Source organism: Drosophila tropicalis, unplaced genomic scaffold (assembly GCF_018151085.1).
Source record: "Drosophila tropicalis isolate 14030-0801.00 unplaced genomic scaffold, ASM1815108v1 contig_845, whole genome shotgun sequence".
In the NCBI taxonomy this organism is placed as follows: domain Eukaryota; kingdom Metazoa; phylum Arthropoda; class Insecta; order Diptera; family Drosophilidae; genus Drosophila; species Drosophila tropicalis.
This window is the reverse complement of record NW_027173338.1, coordinates 1,846,635-1,863,555: the sequence shown is the minus strand read 5'-3', so window position 1 is coordinate 1,863,555 and position 16,921 is coordinate 1,846,635. Positions and strand designations below refer to the sequence as shown.

Below are 16,921 nucleotides of genomic sequence, written 5' to 3'. Positions count from 1 at the left end.
CTTAAATTCGAAATCAACTGAAGGCCTATTTGAATTGGATCCAAATTCTAAGTCCTTAGTTCTGACAATTAACATGGATGACGTTTTACCACACTATTTAATGATGCTTTACAACATTATTTAATAATTAACAAAAACAAAAGTAAATTTAATGGAATCAATTGTTATCGACTAAAACTAAATGAAAATTATAAGAGGGATATGAAAACGTGTAGATATTAAATCACGCTAAATATCTATTTTCACAATCAAATAGTGTTGTGAAACGTTTTACACTTTAAAGTGTTATAAAGTGTTGTAAAATATGACGGATTGGTTGGTGGATGGTTCCACTGGGAATCACTAATTCACATCCATCGTCAATCCCAACAATTCCCCGGAGATGGATCTAATGGGAAGCGGGCCTAAATGAGTCTCGACCTTAATAATATAAATATGAAAGTATAAATGACCCATAAATTTTTTCAAATATTGAAAGACCAATCATTCATCGTTTTAATTTGCAGCTACATCAGGTGATCATTTAAATGGATAAATAAACTAAATGATTAATAACAACAAAGAAAAAAATTGGTTTGGTTGTCCCCAAATCAACATAAAAATTTAACTTCAAATTCGTATACTCTATCAAAAAGTAGTTATTACTTTTAATCAGCTGTATTTCATTAAGATAAGCTGGACTCTTGCAAGGGTATACAAACGTCAGTACTGGCCAAGTTAGTCCAAGCCTTTGGGTTATTTTGCATCTTGTCCTATTCATGTACCTGAAAAAGTTTGTACTTTCGCTGCACTGTAATTTGTATTGATGAACCTTGTTATTTTTGCCCTTTTCTGTATAATAAATAAATGGTAAAAACCTTTACTTCCAATCAAATGCGTAAAATGCCTATAAATTATCCAGCAAGGACGAGATAAAGTGAAAGGCAGTCAACCAAATAGAGAAAATAGCAACTACTTCTAAGCCTTTTGCTCATTTTTCTTAGCGTAATCGGAAAATATGATTGCAATAGAAGTTTTAAAATCTTGTTTGGCCTTCTTTCGATATGATTTTATTGTTGTTGCAATTCAGCAAATTTTTGCTTTGTTGCAAAATAAACTTTTCACTCTTCTTCTCGGTGTGTGTGTGTGTGTGTGTGTTTGGAGAAGAAAATAGAAATTGGTTTTTGGTCAAACGCAAACAAACTGGACATTTCGATATCAACGAAGTACAAAAAAGATAAATACAAAGGAAGAAAAAAAGAGAAAATGGAAATTAAGTTGCCACAAAAAGAGGCACAGAATAAATGTACGAAATCAGCATAATGTAATGGAAACAATTTTTATGACAACAGACCAAACGAAGCAGCATAGAGGAAAAAACACCCACACCCACACCCACACCCACATACCCGAACCACACCAATATAGCAATCTTCCTTTCGGCAGAAGTCTTCCATTGGACACTCTACTACACACTCTTTTGGGTCCTGGGCATTGGACCAATGTCAGCGTAAAACTGACAAATTAGCATTTTTTCCATTTTGTGCGAGCTGCTCAACTAAATATTTGTTCGGCGACCGCAGAAGCTCAGAAGAGGAAGAAGGACTCGCAGGACTCGAAACGAACAAACTGGCTACTAAAATAGTTCGAGTTGAGTTATTTTTGCAGCTGACCTAATTTTATAATGGAAAACTTGCGATAAGTTGGGGAGCAAAACAACAACGAAAGAAGGAGAAAAAAATTAGATGATGCCCCAGGCAGATAAATAGCCAAGTTGGATAGAAATTGAGCGAGCCAAAGGGATCTACGGACGAACGGGCAGACGGACAGATATAAATCTCCTTTTGTGTGGACCTGAATTTAATTTCCACATGCTCATGAATAATTTTCAAATTTTGCGCAAAAATTTTCAAGTAAAACGTGAAACGTATTTCCGACGACATTGCCACTCACATCTTATGTCCTTTGGACCACCATCTCCTTGCCACCACCAGGACTTTTTTTCTTTTCCATTCTTTTTTTTTTTTATTTTTGCGCGCATAAAAAGTTATGTCAGCAGGAGAAATATTGCCTTAAAAGGCTCAACCAGGACAATCTCTCTCTTTTACTCTCCGTATGTGTGTGTGAGCCGAGATTTCCTTTTTGGATTTGAAATTCACCCAAAATGAAAGCCAAACATTGAAATTTTCATTTTTATACCCTTCGCAAGATGACTATATCAATTATGCTCAAATGTTTGTTTTGCCTTAAATGAAGAGTGATATTTGCCCCAAGAAATAAACGATACAGAAATATTCTTAAACATCCCAACAAGAGATTTGTTTATTTATCTCTTTATGGTATATTCTATTTTAATAAACTAAACTCGTGATTGAATTCGCCTGTTTTACTTAGGGCATAGAAAATTCGACATTGCTTATTGCTTGATAATGTATTTTTGCTTACCCTTCAACCATAAATTACTTTAATTTATTTTATATCTTTAATGGTTTGCCGAGTTCATTATAAAAAATGAAGTTTATTTAAATTGGTTTCGCTGTTAAAATACCCCTTTAATTAATGTTAATGTCCTATATGCGAAAAAAAATAAATATGCATAGTAGTACTTATGCATTTATTACAATAATGTAAGTACTTTCAGTTCACGAGCATTATTATTATTTTTAATGGACACAAAACATAGTATATACATACATATATTCATATGTATGTGTGTGTTTGTGTGTGTCTGTGTATGTCTTTCTGTATATTGAAAGGCATATAAATTATAAATGAATGGATAGAGTAATTATAACAACTAAAAAACAACTATTACAATTTTAGGCCTAATTAGAGGAATACAAAACAAAACTATATAAAAAATTTGGTATGAACTTTTTAAATTCTTATACCTAACATAAGTTTCGTTTTATACGCCTATGGAAGGAAGTATGGTAGTTTCTATGGCAACTATATCATTGACCCATTGATTGATACATGTTTTCGATAATTGATACAAGACTTAACAAAATATGGACAATTCTTTAGGAAAGTATTGGGAATTACATCCTTGATTTGGAGAAAACCAAGGCTTATTTTGAAATAGTGTTTGACACCAGAGAAATGCCCATATAGGACTTATCAAAACAGAAAATTCTTCAGGCAAGATTGTATACGTAAATTGGGAATTACATCCTTGATTTGACACTAAAGAAGTGTCCATATTTACATACATGTGTAAGTACCTCGAGAGTTAAATGCATTTGCATAGACGTTTGATGCATTTGGTTAATAAGGAAAAAGGATCAAAAATCTGTTACAATCATTTGTCTCGATTTTGCAGACCTTTTAGAATATTAGGAAGTTCTTGTTAGGCTCTAGGTTTATTAGCAGTACCAAGCATTAATTTTTTTCATTCAAGGCTGACTATGAAATATTTTGCTATTAGATTTAAATATGATTCTTCCGACTTTTGTTCAAGATGTTTACGGTTTTCATCAATAGTAGCTATTTTTTAAAATAATGAACTGTTTTCCAATTGAGATATAGGCCTTCTATGCCATCGACGTGTGGAACTGCATGTTAAAGATCAAATATAAAATCCTTAACTGACTCTTGAAACATAGTATTCATAATTTAGATATTGTACTTACCGCATTCAAAGGCATTTTGAGGGCCATTTTTCTTTTCGTGTTGTATTTTTTGTATTTAATATGACAAAGTGGGCATAAAATACTAAGTAAGTAGTCGCAAAACGTATATACGAACACATACATACATATGTACGTACATGTATGGTAAAATAAGGAGAAATATTTATGAATTTCCGAGGACAACATCAAATGGCAAAAGATGTGATGAGAGCAATGAGAAATATTGGTGAAGAGGCGGATACACAAGGAGGGCTTATTTCAATGCATTTATTTGCGAATTTCATTTATCAGCGAACTCAGACGTCAGAGTGGGGCCGTAGGACAGAATGAACTGAAACTCGAGTCCGGGGGCCACAGAAAGCTTATCGTAGCAAATCCTATTGTCGTCATATTGACATAACCGCACCCCACTCTTGCGACCGTCCAACAGCAAAAAAAAAAAAAAAAGGAAAAAAAAAGAATAAATAATCCAATACCTCATCCTTGACTTGCCTCGCCTTGAGTCGCTTCTTCTGTGGTTATGTCCTGTGTCCTTTGTGCGCTGTGTCGTTGTGGTTGCTTTATTCGTCGAATTCTCAGATGCAGTAGTTGTTGTTGCTGTTGTTGTGTATCTTACGCTTCACTGGCTTAAGTTTTCGTACTTGATGCGACGACTTATCTTTTATAGCGAGTTGTTTGTAAAATGATGAAATGAATGGTGCGGTCAGCAAGCAGTTCCCTTCATCTTGTGTGTGTATCTCTTCAACGTTGAGCATTTCATCAAATTCAGTTGACTGACAACTGCAGCTGACATTGAGTGCCCCACAAAATGGCTCAAAATTCACACAATGCAAAAGCCAATGCAATGCATGAAATGAGAAATTGTATAGCCCCAGCATCAATCAGTTTGGCTCCAACAACAGTTAGCGGCAACAAAATGTTGTATAAATGTACCGGAAAGTGTATCATATACACACACACACACTCAAACACACTCATGCAATATGTACATATGTTGGAATATACTGTCTATGGGGTTTATTTAGGGCATAAAAGGATTTGAGTCATACAAAATTCAGACACTTTTTGTTCTTTTAAGTTCGGCTTAAATTTAATAGATTTTCGACACAATTGAATAAAAAGAATTGTTTTTTAAACAAATTTCTTTTAAGAGCTTTTTAAAGCATTTCGTTTAGTACGATTTTTTTCGGCAATTCAAGTAACTTGTAAAAAAGTAACTTAAACATTTTTAAAAGTGGTAAAATTCCAAACAGATTAAGTGGATTGGAAATGCTTATTGAACGGAAGCGACCATCAAATTAGTTCTATTCTCAAGAATATTCTTAATAATTAATTGTTATTGTCTATTCCACACATTACGCGGAGGTTCCATAGGTTTCTATGTTTCACTTATTCCATAAACGACTAGGAAGTTTCTTTATCAAGCGTATCCTAAAAATATGTAAAGAACTTTGCGATTCTTATTAAACTATAAAATGAAAACAGTTTAGTCATTTCCAGCAACTAAGAAATCAAACATTCAATGAGCTAAACTAGCCAATTGAGTTAGACTAGAGAGATGGATAAGAAAGAAAGAACTCAAATGCTAATGAGTATTTAAATGTTTACCACTGTATATCACGGTATTTTATGGTATCCTTAGATTAGGATACATACACAACTAAGCTTAATCTATAGATCCTATTACTTATGTGATGTAAGGCATTATGTATTGAATATTATTTCTTATTTCTATAGCTTTAAAAATGATTTTGATACGTTTGTATAGTTTATATCAATTTGCGTCTCCTATTTTGCACTAGAACGTCACTATGTTTATCATTTGGTAACTAAAATATATCACATAATTCGATTAATATACAGATTCATACATTTGACAAATAAGCATTCGTTTCTGCCATTTTAGTCAGTTCATTGCCTTTGAGCCTTTCATAAAATTTTGCATAATTTTTGTTTTTAAGAGTTTTTATAAGACAATTTTAAGTATGGATCTCTGGGGATAAATGAATCTTTTGCAATACTTTTAAAAACTACTTTATTATGACTGCGAGATATATTTACCGTCGACCTAGTAAAGGACGAAAAACACTTGCCTACTAGGTCTCTCTTGCTTCTTCTTTTCTCCCATTTGGCTTCTGGCTTTCATGGATTGTACATACATATTGCAATTGCGGCTGGCCGCACACTTTAAAAATCGTGGCCAAAATGCAAAATGTGCACCATCATGTTGAACACACCGAAGAGAGCCTTGTTGCCTCCCAAAATCCCCCAATGGTGTTGCTGTTTCTGTTCCTACTCCTGCTCCTGCTCCTTTTGCTCCACTTTATTCCACTCCATTTCCAACGTCTCCTACTATTGCCGTCTGATTTTGGCCGGCCGACTCCCCCTCAGGTCGTAATTAGCAGCGCACAACATTCGTCGGCGATAATTAATGACGTTGGTCACGTTGGTTTCATGTCGATTTCATTTCATGACACGGCCGCAGGCCAGGTCTGATGACGATGATGGTGATGGTGACGGTGACCCCTGCTGCTGCCGCTGCTGTCAGTTCTCCGCCTCCTGTTTCTCTGGTTTGATCCTGTGCGGTGATTTGTCAAGCGTTTGCATTGAAAAAAAAAGAAGAAACGAAAATTACGCCTCGGCTGCATGTAAATTTACATTAAATTGAATTTTCGTTGTATGTATGGGTGAGAGTAAATGTTTTTTTTTTTCTTACTTTATTTGTGTGTGTGTATGTGTGTGTAAGTGAGGTTTCCATTTAATTCTTTTTTAATTTTTATTTGGCCCTCTTTTAGCTTCTGCTCCATTTGGCAAGGACCTTCATTAAATGCTGACCATTTTGAAATTCAATGCAGTTCGCGCTTCAACCGTCTCCCCGCCCCCGCCAAACCCGCCATCTCCCGTAGAACTTTCAATTCCATTTCGTTTCGGTTCAATACGAAATTCGCATAATTGAATAATTTATAGCCTAGGCAAAATGTCTTTGATCAAGTTTTCTGGTTTTCTCTCCGTTTCATTTTTTTTTATATTTTATTTTTATTCCACTCCCAACTTTACATTTTCAATTGGATTATGCAATTTATTATACATACACTCGAATGAAATGAAATTCATTCATTTCAATTCGTCCACTCGTTGCGCTTCGTTTCATTTCGTTAATTGTTGTTATATTTGCATCTCACTTGATTTGCAACTAAATTCAAATCCCATTTCATTCAAATTCAACTTCAACTCTTGTTAACTAATTGAGTAGCCAGAGCATCGGTTATCCAAATGATGTGAGTTATATGTATGTATGTATGTATGTATGTATATGCATACATCCATACAAATCAATTTCCCAAAGGCCATAAAATTAATTAAATTCGATTTTGTTTGACAAACTTCGCGTCCCGGCAACTCAAATATATGGCTTACAAGCTTTGCAATTTACATTTGCATAAAATGCTTCATTTCAATAATGCAAAATGTTTGATTTACTACAAGTTACTCCAAAGTACAAGTATTTGCCCATTGAATGCCAACAAATATTTACTTCTAAATACTTAATGCTCTTAACTTAATGTATTAGACAGTAAATTGCAGTTGAGTGCAGATTCAAATTTTGCAAATTCATTAGACGTAGAAAGGGATGAAAGAAAATCAATTCCAATTTATGATTTTGACATAGTTTTAAATAATTTATAAAAGTTTATTCTTGATGTACAAAAATCAACGAAATTTTTATTTGAATTCCCTCTTTCAAGTTTTTTGAGTCCATAACTAAATTTTCATTAGCATTAAAAAAAATCAATTCCAATTAAATCTGTTGTCGTTAGCATTGAAAATGAAAAGTAATGAAAACTTTTCTTTTGAATGAAATCACAATTTCATTAGCATTATAATTGAAAATTTTGAAATCAATAAAAATAAAAATTTTTTTTTTTATATATAAGAAGAAATTTGCAAAAATTACGAAAAGCGAACGAATAATTACGATAAATTTAGAAAAAAATTTAAAAAAATATGAAAAATTGAACAAAACTAAGAAAATATATATTTTTTAAATTATTGTTAATTTTTTGTTAATTTTTTGTTAATTTTTTGTTAATTTTTTGTTAATTTTTCGTGAATTGTTTGATAATTTTTTGTAGTTTGTTCTTATTTTCTCTTAATTTTGTTGAATTTGTTCTATTTTTTAAAAAACAAATTTTAATTGTTCTTGATTTTAAAATTTTTAATTATGTATAACGCTTATAAAATTGGAATCTGCAAGTTAGTAGCTTATGTTTTGCAATGAGAAAATATTAAAATTTAATTACAGATTCTAAACTATCAATAAAAATAAGACTAATATCAAAAATAATAATGCAATCACTTGACATGCCGTTGCGCAGATTTTTATAACAGTAAAAATTATAATTTACTCACCTGATGACTTCCAACAGTTAGACTTCACTCATGCGTCCCCCCTCAGTTACAGCTTCTTTTATACGCCCAACGAAAGCCTAGCATTGAGAGAATCGATCACTTGATGAGCACCTCTCTCGTTTGTGTCAACTCCCACACAATACACAAACACATACATATGCTAACACCGCTTTCCGTTCGCCCGCTCATATGCACACACACTTAGCTAACGTCAGCGAGAGGGTGATTGCATATGTAAGTGAGCGAGAGCAGTTCATGGAGAGAGAGTAGAATTTTTCACTTTCTCCCGATCAGTGGGAGAATACTTTTCTCGCCCTTTGCCATCGCTGGGCCTATAAAAGAAGCTGCAACTGAGGGGGGACGTCTCAGTTGTTGGAGTTGCATTGCTGTGTGAGGTCAAACTGTTAAAGGTCATCAGGTGAGTAAATTATTTTTGATATTAGTCTAATTATTGTTGACAATATAGAATCTGTAATTAAATATTTTAATTTCCTCACTGATAAGCTATTAATTTGCAGAGTCATTCCTAATGCATTGGTGACATAATTCTATTAGCATAATTAAAAATTTTCAAATCAAGAAAAAATTTACATAAAATTGCAAAAACTACGATAAATTAAAAAAAATTAACAAAAAATTTAGAAAAAATTAGAAAAAAATGCAAAAATTAGGAAAAATAAGAATAATTAAAAAAAATTCAGAATAATTTTAAAAATTAAGAAAAAATGGGAAAAATTAAGAAAAAAGTCTTACATATTTGTTAATTTTTTTTGTGTTTTCTAATTTTTTAATTTTTTTTTGTTAATTTTTGTTAATTTATAGTAATTTTCCTCAATTTTTCGTTTATTTTTCCTAATAGAATATATAGAATAGAATAAATAGAGTTAAAACAATTTTATTCGAATATATTTAAATACAAACTCGTTTAGACGTATTCTTTCAAAGCACAATAAATAGAAATACTTTAATGTTTGTACTTAATTTACTTTAAAGAGAAAGAAATATTCTTTCAAAGCACAATATATGGAAGTACTTCATAGTTTAAACTTAATTTTGTTCAAAGACTTAATTATTTGCAAATTGATATAACTTTTTAGCTTGTTATAAGTATTAAAACCTTAAAAGCGGGGTTAAAATTTCTTGCTGTGGCGATTAAAATAGTAGATACAAAAATTGAATTGTTAGTATGATTAATAAAGCTGTATTTGACTTCTTATTTGATGACCACATTGTGAACTAAATGTATGTATGTATATTTCGAATGCCGATGCAAGAAAAAGGCGTCTTTTGAAAAAGGACACAAGGACGCGAGAGCATTTCCATGTTACAACTTTACATATATACCATACAAGAACCATTACAAGGCTTATATTAATTAAAGTTTGTTTTAGAACTTTTGAGTTATATTAAGCCTTTGTCTATATTTGTGTGAGATAAAATGGACAAGAATTAAAATGGGTAAGTCCAGCACTGTAGTGAAGTTGTTCAGAAGTCCATTTTAATCATTCTTTTACCCGAACCTTTTATAATTCTAATTAATAAGTTCTATACAAATATCCAATACATTTCTATCTTTTTTTATTCATCATTGTTTTGCATTTTCTGTCTATTATTTGAACTTGTAGAGAAAACTATATTTACATAAATTTGTAGATAACAGAATATATTCAGTAGGTGGACACTTTTAATAGTTAAGGGATAACCTCAAATGCAATTATTGTGATTTAAATATAATTTTACACATACATAAATTCATCAAGCAAATGTAAGTTACTTTTTTTTATTAGCTTTCGATGGAGCCTAATTCACATAATACTTACACGCACTTTTGTTTAATGATTCTATTTTAGATATTTGTGCATTTCATTATTTGTTTGCATGTTTTGTTTTCCACTTTCCGTGCAAAATTATTAAATTTTCCACTACACTTTGTTGGGATCAACCACTGCTACAGCTGGTTGAAGGGGACCAAATGCTTCAAATAAATAGATCTGACCCGATGTCAACCAGCTACATTCAGCGTTGTAAAAATAATTCACATCATCGTTGTCACCATCAACATCATCATCATCATCGTCGGGGTATTTTTTTTTTTTAACATTTTTTCTGTTTTTTTTTTTTTATAAGCACGCACGTTTTTGTTTTAAAATTTTGCACATCACATAATTGAATCGAATTCAATTGAATTTGTATGGAGACTGTGTGTGTTTGTCTTTCATTAAGCAGCAATGCAACGTGCATTGATTGTGTGAAAGGCATAAATCAATTCTCGCTAATTACGCGCTATTGTCACAAAAATGCATATAGATTCAGACACTTTTTGTAAAAATAACAATATTAATTGAATAAAACACATATATGTATATTTCCGTCATGACAGTAAATCATGCAAACAATATTAGCAAAAAAAAAAATGAAACACAAAACATTTTAAATTCCCTCGACAATTTGTGTCTTTATTTGTACACAATGGCCCCAAAATGTATGCTATAGATATTGTCGTTTAATTCAATTCAAGGTTTTCAAGAAATTTTGCGTATTAAATTATATTAAGTCAACGTTCGGTAAGCATAGATGGACTTTTATTTAGAATATTATGAATAGTTTTTAGTTTATTTTCTCAACTGGCCACAATATTAGCTCAAAAATTCTGTTTTTTTACTTACTGTTTAGCCCACAACTAATTTTCTGCTCTCAAATAAACTTACAGACTTCTTTATTTAATAATAATCAATAATATTTTTATGGTTTTTTTAAGATGGAAGTAAAACAATGTATTTTTATTAATATTTAATAGCCAAATTATGTGAAATGTAATTTGATTAGTTTTATAATTTCATGGATTTTAATTTGCCAGCTCTTAAAGTTTGTCTTGACCACATAAAAGCACACTTTATTTCATGCAAGCACGCACACTAATGCCCACACCTACATATATATACATACTTACACACAAACACATGCATTCATCGTAATGTCCTTTTGTTTCTGTTGATATTGTTGTTGTTGTTGTTGTTGTCGGTTGCCTGTGCCACATTAGCTTCATTTGTTCTATTGTTCGGATTATGATTTACAATGCTGAATGCAAGGCTTTTGTTGTTTCCTGCTGAATGAGCTGCTCTTGCTTGCGGTTTGTATTTGTGGCCGAATGTGTGAATGAAGCTTCACACACACTCATAGTACGCCCACGCTCACCCGCACCCCGCACACACACATACACACACTTTAATTTAGCATCATCATACACTCAACGAAATATTTCTCCAAATGTCAATTTTCATTTTACATTTACTTCATCATGATCGCAATGACTTTTGCTTCTCATTAGTTATTTGGTTTTTAGTTGAGTAACAGATATTTTTCGGAGTAATATTTATTTGATTTTTTTTAGTTGAAAATAAATAAAAAAAGAGAACCAAATTTTGTTAAGATCAATTTCCAAATCATGGCAAATCGGCAGACGTCCTCACGCAAATCTGGCCAAAATGGTAATAAAAATTCAAATCATCAAACCAAGGCGACTAAAGCGAAGCAACCACAAACTGAAGAACTCTATGAGCTGCCCGCAAAGAATAAGATGACAGGTAAAACAGGAAAAAATTCAGGCCAAAATCGTCAGCAAAAGCAAAAGCAGCAGCAACAACAGCAGCAGCAGCAGCAACTGCAGCAGCAGCAGCAGCAAAAGCAGCAAAAGCAGCAGCAGCAGCAACAGCAGCAGCAGCAGAAAAAGCAGCAGCAAAAGCAGCAGCAAAAGCAGCAACAACAGCAGCAGCAAAAAGCAGCAGCAAAAGCAGCAACAACAACAGCAGCAACAGCAGCAGCAACAGCAGAAGCAACAGCAGCTACAGCAGCAGCAACTGCAGCAGCAGCAAAAGCAGCAGCAGCAACTGCAGCAGCAGCAAAAGCATCAGCAGCAACTGCAGCAGCAGCAAAAGCAGCAGCAGCAACAGCAGCAACAGCAGAAGCAACAGCAGCAGCTACAGCAGCAGCTACAGCAGCAGCAAAAGCAGCAGCAACGCCAAGCGAAGTTAACCAAATCAGTGCAAGATACCAAGCGCACAGAATTCTCCCGTACTAAAGTGGCCAAGGGTCAGTGCCATAGTAATCATAAATATCATCAACATTTGGATCAGCCGCAATCATCACGTTGTCTGCAGCGTTGTGGCGGAGGTGCAGCAAGCAGTGTTACAACAGCAAATCTCAAAACTCATTCAAAACCATCAAATACCACCAACTCAAAGATCGGTAAGCGTCACTCCGAAATGGCTATATTGAAGGAAGCAAAAGCCAAAGTGAAGTCGAAATCAATCGTCAAACCCGACATGGCAGCCAAACTTATGCAGGAGCAGCGCCAGAAACGTGCCAAAAATTCAAGCAACTATACAAAAAGGTTTTTTGATAAATATCTGAAATTTGCGTACGATTTGAGTACACCCGAAGGTGTTAGGCAATTGGAAGAACATTTCTTTCCACCAAATCAAGAAGATCAGAAGAAGCAGCCACAACAGCAGCCGGAACAGTCGCAGCCTGGGAAAATGCCGAAGCCTCAACCGTCAACCATGCCGCGGAATTACACTTGTTCGCACAAAGATGATCCCGTTGAATACGTTTTGAATCAATCGAAATATTTTTCGTATAATACCAACAATTAATCGTGAAATGAATCGAGCGCAAATTTTGCTGCTCTGACCGATTAATTAGTTGGTCAAAATTTTTTGTTCATCTTAAGATGTTCTTTGACTGTGAATAAGCCAATTTAACTTGCAGATTGAAAAGGAACGAATTTAAAAAATATATTAAAACGAACTTTAGCTTTCAAATTTTGTTATTTGGCTTCTTGTTTCTTGTTCATGTTAGTCTTACAATTAGTTACAATCCTACTTAGTAATGGGTAAGTCTTTGGGATGGCATACTAATTATTTTCTATTTAAGAATTTTTTGTAGTTTTGATTTACTTCGATTGATCGGAAATTTTATTTACATATATTGAAAAGAAGGGAGTTGGTAAAAGCACAAAAGGCTTTTAATTCCTAATCACTAAACTTGAATATTTTTGCAATTATTGAAATTCACCTTTGGGACAAACTGTTCTCATTATAAATATTATAAAACTAGACAAAAAAGGAATATCTGATAATCCTCTTAGATGTTTTTTTTTTTTAAATACAAAGAAAAGCGTTGAAAAGTCAAAATAAATGTGCACAATTCACCAAACAGCAGGAGACAGAGATAAGATGATAGAAAGGGATAGAAAGTATTCCAAAGAGTTGTGCAATAAAGTGAAAAAGACAATAGGATATGGACAAGTAGGAGTTATTTTTGTTTGGATTTGCCATGGGACAGCTTTAACAAAAAAAACAATTAATTCCGGATAAACACATTTTATAATTAAAAAATTCCTTTTCGCAACATGACGAGCTCTAAAAACAAAAACAACATCACACCGAAAAACAAAGCAGAGAGGACAAAAAACAAAAGAGAAATTAAGTGAACGCAAAAACAAAAAAAAAAAAAAAACGGAGAAAAAAAAGGCAACTGAATGCCAGAACAACGACGATAGATGCAGCTTAAAGAACTGACAGTCAGTCAGATAGTTAGATGGGCAGACAGACAGATGGGCAGATGGAGGGGGGCGAAAACAAGTTCTTCGCCAAAAGCGAAAATTCCATTTGAGCACAACTCAAAGATAATGCAACACATGGCGTATACGTAATGTTCTTTGAATGTACGCCACGAAAATGAAAGGAGCGGAAAAAAAGAACGTGAAATAGAACAAAACGTGTCGCTGAGGTCCAGCACGAGAAATTTAATCATCTTCCTCTGTGTGGTCGGGCAGGGTAAAAGGGGTTGGTTCCTAAGCTGATTAGGGTTGAAAGCTGAATGCCCTGGTCCCGGTTCTATATCTTTACTAATTTCTTTTTTTCTCTCATAATACCCTTGTTTGAAGAGGTCAGCTAGTTGTGGCAAAACGTTTGACTTGAATCAGATTAGAGTCTTGGCTGGCCCAAAGACTCCAAAAATCTCTTCAAGAAGTTGTTTTCTGTTGCTATTTTAGGTTAAAGTCGGACCACTTATCATCTGGAACCATATATCGATATTATGTAGAGTATAAACAACTCGGCTTCGTAGATTCTCTTAATTTTTGCATCTTTTTTGAGTGAAGTAATTTATTGTTTGTTGCGTAATTAACCCGCATTTTTTCGGCTTTCACACTTTGGCTGATGCGACTTGGCTTTGGCCTAATGACGTTGATATGCAAACCCATTTTTTTCTGTTGGCTCTTAATTTTCTCTGCTTGCCTCATTCATTTCATTTTCGGTGATTTAAGTCTTATCTTCGTGTAAAGTCCTTCACGTAATTAGTTTCATTTTTGGCCATGTTCGTATCACTTCATCTCTTCATCCCTTTCATCCGGTTCTTGAAATGAAGCCAAATGAAATGAAACGGCAACCTGTGCAAGTTTTCTTGTTCATGCTTTTCTTTTTTTCGTCTTTTTTTTCGTCAACCCCAACCCCTCTAGTGTTTTTTTCCGCTTAGATTTCAGAAAATTTTCGCTAAGCTTAGGGCAAACCAGTCAGTGATCACGAAAGGGTCATGCCAGGGGGTTGTGGGTGGGTGCTGTGAAAAGCGGGTTACGGGCAAAATGTCAGCTTAGTCCCTGAAATGACAGGCAAATTAAACTTGAGTGGGGGTTGGCAGTCGGAAAGGCTGGCAGTCAGGCAGCAGACAATTTATCAGAGATACATATAACATGATAAAGGTATAAAAATAGCTAAGGTACAGCGCAAAATATCCTTTTACTTACTGACATTATTCAACAAAGTCAAAAGAGAAAGAACCAAAATAATAAAAAAAGAAAAGAAAAAGGTTACCTTTACCAGTAATCAACTAATTTTATCACCGGAAATTGGCCAAATAACTTATTACGGATTTAATGCAATTATATTGTCAAAATAAAATTAGGCCAAGAAATTGAATTTTCATACAATTGATGGACAATAGAAAAAATATTCTTCAACCTTTTTAAAGTATTATAAGTAAAGTTAAGTTTAAGTTAATAGATAAAAGAAAATTGATTACAATATTCTTCTAAATCACACTTGTAAAAAGTATTCCCCTTTTAATTTTCGTATCTGTTTTTTGGTTCTGTTTCGAATAAGTCTTTGACTGGCTTATCTCTTCTTTCAGTTGGCAACAAAAAAAAAAAGAAAATGCAAAATACAATTCTCAAACCCATGACTATCAAATTAATAGATAAACTTGTAAGCAATAAATTTATGGTTGCAAAACAACAATACATAAAAAAGAATAAGGAAAAGCACAAAAACAAAAATCACAAGCTATTCGAAAAGCGGCAGATTGAAAAGTAAATTCAACGTGATATTTCGCCAGAGATTTATGTATTTATTTTCAGCGTTATTTCAGAGTTTATTTTTAAAACATTAGCTATGGTACATAGCAGGGAAAAGAGAGGCACAAAGAGAGAGAGAGAGAGAGAGAAAGAGAGATAAAACCTAAAACTGCAGTAACAAATAAAAATGTAGGTAACCCAACCAACAACCCAAAAACAGAAAAACAAAAAAAAATAATTGTAAGATCCTTTGGATTATTGACTATGAGTTACCCTTTAGTTCGAATTCATCTAAAACCAGGTGGGCTCTTGGATAGAAAATATGACTTACTAACTTTATCTCTTTAGAATGATTGTAATGAGGTGCTATATTGGAATATGTGCTTTATCTGTCCAGTGAATTGTGAATGCTATTAAATATGACCCCAGATTAAGTCTGTATAAAACATGTTGAATTTGGTTTGGGATTTGGAGGACGAGGAACCAATTGGGAAACTTATCTACCCTTAGCATACGGGGTACGAAAACAGAAATAGAGAGATAAAGTGCAAAGGGCAGACAGACAAATAAAGCGGAAATGTTAACGGCAACGAATGGCGCCGCCGCCGCCGCCAACAACCAAGGGAAACAAGGGGGAAAAAAACGACCAACTGCCTTTCTGTGCAGAGTTTATTTCGTACATGATTTCCGTTTAGGCACACACACTAATACACAACCTCACTTACATATACTGACAGAATGTGTGCGTATAATTTATATTGCAATTTATATATTTGGACAACATTTTAAGCCAAAAAGTCGTAAGCTATTTAAATTGTCTTCAAGATGCATGAGCTAAAAATGGAAAAACAAATTTTGTTACTTTTTTCCTAAGGAGTGTGACAGGAATTAAGACGAAGAGCTGGCAGGTGAGCAGCAAAGGTAACAGTTGTTGACATTAATGCCCTTAGAGAGGACAAAGGATACGCATGGAGAGAGAGAGAGAGAGAGAGAGAGAGAGAGAGAGAGAGAGAGAGAGAGAGAGAGAGAAAAACGAGAAGGCACACAAAGAACGCGCATTTTCTCGCCAACAACAATACAACAGAGAACAAGGAAAAACGTAAGGAAAACAAGTGCCATTCAGTCATCCACTCATTCACAATGGCATTGAAAGTGAGTGAAGTCGTCGTGTAGTGGAAAATGTCAAGTAAAATAGTTGTTTGCACAACAATTGGTATACAATCAAATATGGAAAAAAGGAACAAGAAAATCTTTCAAAGACCCAACAGTACAAGTTCTCTATAAGCCGTTTAAAAGAAAATGTATTTCTATTTAATAAGTTGTCTCATTTAAAAGGTATAAAAAGCATTGATAGCTCATTGAATTTCGATGCAAGCAACTGAATTGCAAATACCAATTTATTAATATTTTTTGGTTGCATGACTCAGAGAAAAACGAACAATCATTACGAAGTGTGACACCATTAAGAGGAAGAGTCACTGTCGTAATTCTCCTCACATCTTGTTGATGCATATTGAAATATGATTTTCATCACATTTTGCATGATGGA

General features: G+C 33.6%; 1 protein-coding gene across 1 annotated transcript; it reads left to right on the top strand.

The window, feature by feature from the left end:
• Window positions 1–11,602: 11,602 nt before the first annotated feature.
• Window positions 11,603–12,841, top strand: LOC137580676 (putative uncharacterized protein DDB_G0274435; the record flags this gene model as incomplete). The annotated part of the gene is made up of 1 exon (XM_068294790.1): window positions 11,603–12,841. A coding segment is annotated over one exon (1,071 nt), but the record flags the coding sequence as incomplete, so codon positions are not given.
• Between the last annotated feature and the right edge of the window lie 4,080 nt (window positions 12,842–16,921).